The 11,140-nt window shown below is 40.8% G+C and overlaps 1 protein-coding gene across 11 annotated transcripts in view; it reads right to left on the minus strand.

The window, feature by feature from the left end:
* The window catches only part of EYA1 (EYA transcriptional coactivator and phosphatase 1), a 163,795-nt gene extending 152,916 nt beyond the window's left edge, over positions 1–10,879 (minus strand). For 3 of the 11 annotated variants that reach the window (XM_084509389.1, XM_084509385.1, XM_084509386.1), the window contains exon 1: positions 10,684–10,871. In XM_084509389.1, coding sequence (XP_084365515.1) covers positions 10,684–10,741 — 58 coding nt within the window. In that variant the 5' untranslated portion in view covers positions 10,742–10,871. Of the gene's footprint in view, positions 1–10,683 lie in introns of all 11 variants that reach the window. The other 8 variants (XM_084509391.1, XM_084509390.1, XM_084509388.1 and 5 more) reach the window with 6 other exon arrangements.
* Between the last annotated feature and the right edge of the window lie 261 nt (positions 10,880–11,140).

Below are 11,140 nucleotides of genomic sequence, written 5' to 3' on the forward strand. Positions count from 1 at the left end.
TCTGCCACTTCAGCGAGGGAATAAAATGGAGCCTTTTCTAATGGAAAAATATTCAAAAGTCAATTGATGTAATGCTGGTATGTGGATGACCTGACAGATTTTCAGATCAGCAATGCTCTCTTTACTAATGGAAAGAAAACTTTACCAAGACTGGTAATCGTCTGCATTTAAAATGCATTTACTATTAAAGCCCATAAGGAAAAAGCATATATTCTTTAGTGTATACTGTAGTTCAATTGTAATTAGACAACGTAACTTGCAGAAGCTGCTGGGGGAGCATTATCTCTCTCTGGGAGAGGTTCCTATAACACATCAGCATCAAAAGAGTCCACTATTTCTCTGGCATATTTTGCCCCTCCAAGTCATTACAAAGGAGATTTAAGAAATGGTCCTACATATTCCCTCCCCATTTTAGGGGCAAAGACTTGTCTTCCTCGGCAGATACTAGAGACCTCTGGCAGCAGAATCAAGATAGCATTAACATGAGGGTTTAGACGTTAATGCAGGACAGCTGATTTACAAAGTAATTAAGTAATTTTGATTAAAAAAAAAAATCAACTTTTAAACTTAAACAAGAGCAACTTTGTTATCCCTATTATAATTGTCATTTTGGGTTATTCTTAACTCTTAGTAAAGCTTTATGAAAACTAATTAAATTCCCTTGGGTTGTTAATGTATCAAAAATTACATCTAAATTACATAGAGTATCTATTACAGAGAAGTTGTTATATGCAAAATATGCCATTGAATATGAGGGAAAATACCTCAAATTATTGAGAAAGACAAGATCTAAATTGAAGGGAAGTCATGAACATATATATCCCCTTTTATTTTTCTCTACTACTTTTGAAATCATTTGCTTGGTTAAATATTATTATTAAATACATGAAGATAGCAGTTGGAGTCCAACCAGATAAAGGAACACTCATGCACCAGGCGCGATAACCAGCATCCCCCTTTTCCAAGCAGCTATTACCATTTTTAAGGGGAATAAAAACAGAGAGCAAAGAAGCACACAAAGCGGCTCACTGTGGGTTTTATTCCCTTCTTTCCGAAACGCTATCCAACACCGCACGATTGTCTCTGCATGCACAGATCATAATGCCTGCCTTTGCAGTCAGGCACAGTGAGGTTGCCCAAGGCTCCCTGGCCAGGCTGCCAAGGTGGGCCAGCAGCTTCACTGAGCTCCTTGTCCCATAACGGCTGTCCCTGTCCCCACTCCTCTGCTGTGTGCTAATCACCTACCTGGAAATCTGACCAAACCAAGCACATCTGACCAAATATTAAGCACACTCCGGACACACTGAAATAATCTCTGAGGACTGGGCAATGACGGTGGAGATGACGTCTTGCAGAGATGTCAATAAAAGTAAGGGTTTTACCAAAAAGTATCTTGCCATGGCTTACTCCCAGCACTTACCAATGCTGATGTTCAGGGATACTTAACACGATTTCTTATGCTTGCCGAGCTGTTCTCCATAAAAGCTTTGCATTTCCCATGCAAGCCTTACTCTCCCATTAACATATGCATCTCAGAGCTGTCTCAGGGCTGCCATAACACACATTCAGCTGCAGTGAGCCTCTACGGAAACTAACTGCAATCAGAAACAGCAGGAACACAACGATACCTTGAGCCACCTTCCGATTCCCATCTCCAAGAATGCCTGAAGGAGAGATTAAATATTCCTCCCTTTTCCTGTGACAGCGGTAGAGCTGCTCTGATGCAGAACCTCCTGGCTAGTCATGCCATCGCAAAACTCTCCAAGATGAGGTCACTTTTAGTATTAGCTGTGCTCTTTTTTTCGTTTTGCTTCCTTTTTTTTTTTTTTTTTTTTTTCTCTAAATTGCCAAACTAATCATGCTTTCTCATGAACTGGTAGGATTTTCTACTACTGACTACATAAAAATTGCATGTTCCCAAACCATACTCATTTGCTAAAAGAGAATAATAAAGTAATAGCCACACATGTTTTATCATTGTGTGTAGAAAGAAAGAAGGAAGTTATAAGGCTGAGTGAAATGTGATTTTTTTTTTTAGTTTTTATTTTTAACTACTTAGGTGATAGCCTGTGATATTTTATGGTTAATGTTGGGAACTTGATGGTTTTGATTTTAGGTGCTATATTTGGGAAGTTTCCTTTTTAGCACTTGGTAAAGGATCACTACATTTACTACATTCCCAGGTAGGTCTCTTGCTCCCGCTTCCTTTTAAGGTGTTAAATTTGGCAGATATACTGCGTAGTATTTAGAAAACAATTATTTCCAAATGCAAGGAAAGTAACTTGCCAAGTGTAACAGCTAAAAACCAAAAAAAAAAAAAAAAAAAAGTGTGTGAGAGAGAGAAAGGAAATAAAGAGGAAGAGGGAAAGATATTATAAAAAAATAAATAAATAAATAAAAAATAAATTAGAGACATTTCAGCAGCTTTATAAACAATTAAATCCAGTGCTTGGACTGAAGACCACCTTTGATTCAGCCTGGAACTCCTGCAGATGCAATACAGCATCCTCCCTTCCAGTGAGCCTCAGGGACTACAGTAAAACAGAGAGGTGCCCAGATGTGCAGGACATAACACGCACATCTGCTGGAAGACATCCCGCACCATCTGCAATGCTGATGTTGACCTAAGTGCAGACTCTGGGCCAGCTTCAAAACTCTCTATGGACATGCAGCCTGCAGGTAACACCCTACAACAGCACATGAGGTAGGTCACTGCTTTTGCATGCCCATAAACATCCACGTCCATCTCAATTCACCTTTGTTCCAGTAACCCTGACCAGAAATGCATGAAATGCATTCATGGCTGGCATAAACTTCGACAGAAGAATGCTGAGAAAATAGAATGTTATTGGTTTATTGGTAAGCTTTCCTTTCTAAACAAAGAATAAACATTTCCAGTGCTCTGGTCAGGCATGTGTTAATCCCATGGCAATAACACTTGCTGCAATATCTGGGTCTGTAGCAAAACAATCTCATTCTTTGTGAGTCAGTACTATAAATTAGACATCTAGATATTTTTTTTCTATCTGGGTGAATCCCTTTTAACTTTAAAATAAAGAGAAATTTTCAATTAAACCCCAAAATTATGGTGTTTTCTTAATGTTTTTAATCTCAACAAAAACAAACATTACTTCTGAAGACACATGAGGTCTCATCAACCTATACAGCTTGTGTTACTGGGTCAAAATAATAGACAGAGGACCAGGAAGAAAGAAAATTGGAAAGGAGCACTATGAAAACAAGGAATGCAACCCAGGCAAATTATATTAGTGACAGACTGGGAAATATAACTGTACTACATTTCAAATCTAGGTTATATTTACAAAATTGTTAGAATACAGTACCCTAAGGATATCTTGAAAACATTTGACAATAGACCTAGTGTTACATGTCTCCCATTATGTCTAACAAGCTTGCTTTGAGAATACAAGGACCAAGATACTGGTTCAGACCAAAAATCCTTCTGGTCCCTCTCTCTGGCAATGAGCACAGAAGATCAAGAACAGAACAAGCATATGTCATTTCCCATATATTTTCCCATCTTCTTGCTATTTCAGCTCAGAGAACTTACTGAGCCTGATGTAGTTATCTGTCCTGACACCCTTGACAGAGCTCTCTCGTCTGTCTTCCTCTTGATCCCATGTAAACTTTTTGGATTCCTAACAAATCTGAACATTCACTCTTGGGGAACAGGGAACAGGAGCATTTCTGAGCACCAATCTTCTTTTCTTGTAACTATCTTTGGTGCTTAGATCACATTCCTGAATGGTGAGGGTCAACTCAGTACACATCATTTTTCATGTACATCTACAGCTGTTAGCTCAAGGTCTAGCAGCTTACATTTCTGTAATTTACACATAATTTTATTTGTCTTTGTATTTGCTAGTGACTTGTCTCATAATGTCCTTGCATAGTTCTTCACAGTCTGCTCTCACTGTTATTCACTTCAGTTGCTTAGGAATAATTTGCTGATTTAAATTGATAACCTGAAATATCTTCCATTCAAGTGGAAAAGACCCAGAAAAAAAAAATGATTGTGCTTGATTAGCGCACTTATTCAAACTAAGCTATTTGAAGAAACTGGAATTAGAATAGTGTAAAATTTCTAGAAGAAATTTCTTCTATTCCAGAAGAAATAAGCAGACAAGATGGCATGTTTATCACAGAATGGAATTCTGACTGCTAATTTCAGCAAGCTCATGAAAGCTCTCTGGTCTCCTAAAGTTGGAAAAGACTTAGTCAAACACAAAGAAACTGCTCCTGAGGAAGAGAAAGAAACACCCCCAAAATAGTGACAAAAACTGCCAGAACATCAGAGAGGGGCAAAATGTGGGGCAAAATTCCAAAAGTGAGGTTATTATTTTACCACTCTTTTTACAAGTTCTACAACTGAAATACAACTGGTTCAGCAAATGTCTTGATAAAGTTTTAGTGCTGATTGCTTCATCTACAATGGCCAGGAATGGTTTAAATTGCCAAGAGGAATGAGGTCCTAGTGAATATGTGCATCAGGTATCAAAATGTGTGCCAACGATGGCAGAACTGCCTCGTGCATCTCCTTGGAAGAGGCACCAAACAGGCAGGCTGTGTTAAGAAGCTCCACAAAGAGCCAAAGTGAGAGAGACACATACATATATAATTTTAAAGCAATAATGTTATTCTAAAAGTAGAGCTCTCCAAACATAGCAAAAGATCATATTTTTCATTGAACACTGAATACATATGAAAGTCTAACTGTGAAACAATGTTAAAATTATACTGGCAACTTGCTTGCCAGATTTCTTTTTAACGACTTACAAAATTAATATGATGTTTATACTACCCAGTTGGATCGACTTTATTTGTATCTGAAATGTAGTTTGAAACTGTTCAGCAAAGAAAAACACTAACAGTTTAGAGTGAGAAATAAAGAATATTCTTTTTAGATGAAAACATAAGGGACACTTATGCTTTTAAAAATTGTTAAAATCGCCATTTACAACCCAAATTCTGTCCCTCAAACAAGGATTAAATAACTTTGCTCTAAGCATCCATGGGATCTTACCAAAAATGACAAGAGCCCCTACTTTTCCTGGATTTTTCAATGTATTACTAATAAAGAGAACAAAAAGAGAATGCAATAGCCAATTACTTAGCTTGTGAGGTTTTTGAGCAATTGAATCTTTTTCTGCATTTTATGTATCAAATATACTAAAAAAGCCAGTAGATCCACAGATTATCACTAACTATTAGACTAAGTATCATGGTTAATTAAGAATATGAAATACACACATGCTAAATGTTGAGCTACGAACCACAATATGCAACTGGAATACTTGCTTAGCTAAGGAAAGAAGTGCAAGATGCTTCACATACAAAGTTTACTTTCAACTTGTGTGGTTCTGTGCAGTGTTTCTAATAAGTAATAATTATATATGTACTTTAGGAAGCCTTTCTACACCCATTAAAAATTTAGATTAAAGGTAGGGCATTACTTATTTTACACATGCTTTTAAAGTAGTTTGTAAAATATATGCAAGTCTATAAAAGTTTGTGGCCTAACAACAAACAACTGTACCACTACTGCACATCACAGTACAAACAAGTAAGGATTTGCTAATTATAATTAACACAAGTCACATGTAAAAGTTGTAAGGCTTACACAGAGCAATTAAATGTAATTCTCTTTCCTTATTTTTTTTTAATAATAATATAGATATATTTTTAACTTCTATTCATTTTTTAAAATAAATCAGATGGATTTGGATTTGAAATCACAATAACCTACATTAAAGCCCAAGCTTCCACCATTCTAATTAAAGCATTTAAGTAAGGAACACTATCAGCATTATTTTCAGCAGTGAAAGCCACAGCAGAAGAAATATACCCAGAAAGCAGAAAAATATACCCAAATAGGATGGGTTAGAGAAAACGTGTTTTAGTGAGTCATGCTGGTTATGGAAAGCTAACACTCAACCAGAAAACTCACAGGCGAGGTGGCTGTGCCCCAGTCACTGCATGTCCCAGCACATGGGACCCAAGCACTGGACTGGAGCCATATTGCTTCGGGGCTCACTCAGGCATTGGGAGCAGCATAGATGTATGCACATGGGCTACCTAGCCCACCCAAACCCCAGCTGCCTCCCCATGGGACTAACACAGGTGTCCCCCCATGCACGCCACTTCCAGCATCCACCCTGGACCAACCAACAACTGAGATTCAGGTGAACATAAGCACCAGTGGCCTTCCTTACATATTCATGAGTAAGGCTGAGGATGCTGCTGTTTTGTTTACCTTCCTACATGCTCTGTATGATGAGAAATGTTCACTGTCTCTCAAGGTCAAGACAAATGTTCATGGCTAAATCACAACTTTCATGTACCGCAAAAAGCATCTTATCTGCAATCTATGTAACAGATCAAATGCTAGAATTTATGCTTTCAACTACAGATATTTCTACTTTATATCATGCAGTAAAGTTCTATCTTTATTTACAGTGGGTGTGAGTTTCACTAGTAGGTGGAAGAAGCCTATTTTCTCCATTTGGACCCACCTATGAAAATGGAAAAAGGAAGACATTTTTTCTATTTTATTATTATTATTTTTTCTCTTTCAATCTCTGTGAAAGTCCAATTGAAAGTGAATGAACAGCCCTAAGCCTGTGAAAACCAGAAGGCTGTATCACTGAACTGTCAAAGTTGTCAACATGAAGTCCAGTGGGATATTTAAAGGCACCTTGGGAAGTTAAACATCCATGGCCATTTATCCCTATTTATTTATTTGCACTGCAAGAACCCTTATGAATAACATTAAGCACCCAGCTGTGCCTTTACTTACCTAAATACCTTTGGAAGCCTGACCCATGGTGACCAGAAATACCAACAATCCACTAACTAAAAAGTTATCTTTAAAACATTGGTGATGTTATATTTACCTAACGGCAATGCAAGCTGTCCTTCAGATCCTCCTGCTAAGACTTTTGGATCTCGCCTCTCAGCAGGCAATCCCAGAGCCCTGCTCCATCCGCATCACATCTCTGCAGTCCCATCTGGGATGCCCAGGCAGTGGCAGTGACCGTTGTCCCTTGTCCAGAGCCACGAAGGAGCTGCCTGTGGGGCTGCCCTGCTCTGAGTGGGTACAGGGTGGAGGCACCGTCTGGGAGCTCTCTTCCCTGGCCAGCAGTCATTTCTTATGAAACTAAAACCTCACTAATAAATCTTTGCCAAATTTGGACAATTGGTGTGAATATTAGAGGGGAGGAGAAGGAAGTGATTGTGAGAGCATTTGTAGGACTCCCAGTTCCTTGGGAAACAATGCTTAAAAATATTTATAAATGATGGTTTGTACAACTTTGTCATATTTCTTGCTTGACAGATGACGTTCTGCTCCTCTGATTTCTGCCAAATTCTGTTTTCATGCAAATGAATTCAATAAATCATCATTTTTAACATAATAAAAACTGAAAACTTAAGAGTTAGGAACCTTGCTAAATAGGTTCTACTTACATAACTACACAATGATGTATTTTGTGTTTTTGGTTAGCACAAAATATACCAGGTTAGTCAAACGGCAGTATATAGTTCCCACTCTCCACATTTCAAAACTGTTTTGGTCAACGCAAATTACTTTTACGTACACACGTGAAAAAATGACAAATTGAGAAACACAACTGAAGTTCTTCAAGCCATTAAAATCAACCTCTCCTCTAGCAACAGCCACACTTATAACAAGTTTGCTTATCCTAATACTCTTGTAATCTTTTCTACCATCACAGTTCATGATAAAACTGCAGTTATTGTTATATATCACTGGCTAAAGTAACACACTACAAATGAAAAACATAGCAGGTGATGGATAGCTTTAGTCAATATGATATTAGATGTACAATTTGTTATAAAATATTACTGCTTCATTTATCAAATAATGTTAGAAATAAATTATATAAAATAGTATTTTGTAATAAAGGAGAAAGTAAAGAATGTATTGCATTAAAATCCTGAGCATAATGTTTCTTTTTCCTTTGAGAACTGTATAGAAACTCAAAATAATAAATTTATCTACACGATACCATGCAATCCTCCTCAATATTTAAATGACAAAGAACTCAAGCCTGAGTAATTGCAAGTCAGAAACTTCAGGAATTAGGCCAATTGCCCTAAGTGTCAGTAGGTGTGACTTGCTATGGAAACAACATAGGAAGGACAGAGAAACAACTTAGAGTTGGAAAAGTTTTAAAAAGCATATGAAGTACCCAGTTGTGGCTTGTTTGATTTTAAGGACTTTTCACACAATTTCCGTTCATGTGAATAAAAAGAGCTTTCTCACAGCTCACTTCATTATAAGGGTAGCTGCAGAAATGCAGACCCACCTCCCAGGCTGGGAGCTCACCCCAGTGATTTTTCTGGGATGCCTGGCACGACAGGGCCCCACTGCCCATAGACCCCCTGGGCTGCCACAGGAATCGTCCCACATGCCACAGGACAGCTCAAGAGCTTGCTGTCACATCTCCAGATCTGGTCAAACATTGGTCTGAAGCCTTCTTTATGAGATGGTGATATCTTGGCCTGATTCATAGAAATTAATGGTAAACTCATTGCTACTGTTTCCATGGTTGTGTGGTATGATTAGCACTTGGAGACAGAGTGAGAAGTGATGCTGTGTCATAAAGAGGTTAAAAAATGTAAAATGGCATTAAAAGCGTCTAGACATTTGAGAAATCATTATCAAGTGATGTTTGATATATTAGGTTAAACACTGAAAGATAAAAAGAATAGAGATGAAAGGAAGGAAAAACTCTAGCCTCTTACTCCAATTTAATCCCTTAATTTTATATCACTTTCCCTCTCTAAATCTAGAAGGAAAGGTTATTTTGAGCATTAATATTTATGGATTCTGTAATTAGGTAATTGAATGAAAGAAACAGAGAAAATAGCCTCAAATTCTCTAAATGCACAGGATGCAGGAGGCCCCAATTTCTGTCTGACTTGAAGAACTTTTCCAATGACCTTCAAAGATTTAAAAATTCTCCTGCCACAGGAGCCCACCCCTCACCCAGCACCAAGCAACAGGAGTTGCAGCACAAGCAGGGTAGACCCATCAACAAGAAAGAGTGGCCTGCTTCCTCCTTTTTCTTTCTACTTTTTTATGACACAGTTTACATGCAGATACTGAAGGAAATTAGAAATGAAATGTCAGGCCTGGAAGAAATAACAGAGCTGTCAGTTACCAGTGACTTAGTTTTTGCTTAGAGGGCTTGTAAACATTTTTAGTGATTCTATTACAAATTCTGCTTAAGGGTACTGCCTGGGAGCTGAAGATGCTGAACCATTCATTAAGACTAATCTATACATTTTGAAAGTTTGCTCAAGGGCACAGATACCTGCAGTTTACTTTACACTCAAATCCATAGCAGAATAAGATGTTTCCAGACTAGCACAAAGGTCTGGGGGGTGTCCTGACTAATCTTAAATAGGCCAGCTCTGTCTATGAGTTGTAGTCCTCAGTTAGGGACATTTCCATACATACTGTCCTTCTGCCTCCTATTTCCTGGTGCAGACAACCTGCTCCATGGCTGCTCTGTGATCCTACAACTGCACTCATTGTGGTTCATGCTTACACAGCTCTTGGCAGAGAATGAACAGCTCTAATCTGGAAATTGTTTCGTAGGGACTTTCCACACACCACATTCTCTGTTTAAAAAAAGAGGGAAATCATAGTCCTCGCAACACTGAATGACTGATTTCTCTCCTTATAGCCTTTTTCATTTATTTAAAAACACTATGGAAAGTGTGAGTATTCAAAGGCAGAGACTGCAATGCTGCCATTTGTAATGTCAGTGCTAGGTTAAAGGTTGGACGAGATGATCTTGGAGGTCTTTTCTAACCTGAATAATTCTATGGTTATGTGATTCTAATGCATTTTGTTAGAGCATGTGAGGCCATGAAAGTATTTTGCTGCGAGAAGCAAATGTGTACTACTCTTCCCTTTGCAATTTAAATGCATCACTATGTTCCTCAGAGCCTTAATAAATAAATAAATAAAAATAAAACCCACCAAACTAATGTTAACCAAAACAATGTTATATTTTAATAATCGAAGAAATTCTAAAGTATTTCCAGCAAAAGTAATCCTCGACTCCTGGAACTAAGAACAGCCAGAAAGCACCCCGCAGCCAGCCGCATCCAAGCACCTTTCCGCAGGGGAGCAGAGGAGGGGGATGCCCGCGGTGCAGCCCCCGTCCCTACCTCCTCTGCCCCTGAACGAGCCTCTGGGCAAAGCGGGGAGGGCAGCGAACTGGGGGAGCCCCCTCACCCCTCCTCGCCCCCTTCCTCCCCCGGCCCACCTGGGCGCCGTCAGCGGCCGCCCAAGCCCCCGGGGACCGTGCCGCTGCGCTCGGCCGTCGTGGCCCCGCACCGGCTGCCTCTCCCGGTCCGTCGGAGGAGGAGGAGGAGGAAGAGGAGGAGGAGGAGCCGTGGACACCTCCCCTGGCACTCGCCGCGCTCCGAGCCGGCAGGCCGGGGGACAGCGCGCAAGGCGGCCGTGCGAACCGCACCGAAGCCCCCGCAGATTTTTTTGCCCGCAAACCCGCGTTCAGAGAAGCCAAGCCCCCCGGGTCCCCCCGGACCCCCAACCCGTCCTCCCCTTCCCACCGGGGCTCCCGCAGCCGCGCCCCTCCCCGCCTCCAGTATTGCAGCGCTGCGCACCCGCGGAGCCCCCCGCAGCCCCCGGCACAGCTCGGCACGGCTCGGCACGGCTCGGCATGGCTCGGCATGGCTCGGCACGCACTTACTCCGCGGGGCCTCCCGGGTGGAGGCTCGGGCCCGGCGGCTCCCCAGGCGCGGTAAGTGGCGAGGAGCCGTGCTGGGCGGGGAGGGGTTTCGCCGAGGAAACTTCCCCGGAGCCGAGCGGAGCGGTGCAGCTCGACTGCCCGCCTCCTGTTCTTCCTCCTCCTTCTCTTCCTCCTCCTCCTCCTCCTCCTCCTCCCGCCGCCGCCGCCGCCGCCTCGCCCGGCGGCAGCACCGCGCCTGCCCGGCCGCGCCGCGCTGCCGCCGCTTTCCGTTCCCGAGGCTGCAAATAGTCAGCCGCTTTTTTTCTTTTTTTTTTTTTCTTTTTTTTTTTTTTTATTGTTATGAGTGGTGTTTTGAAAGGGAAGGTAGTGCG

The sequence above is a fragment of the Aythya ferina genome (assembly GCF_964211825.1).
Source record: "Aythya ferina genome assembly, chromosome: 2".
In the NCBI taxonomy this organism is placed as follows: Eukaryota; Metazoa; Chordata; class Aves; order Anseriformes; family Anatidae; genus Aythya; species Aythya ferina.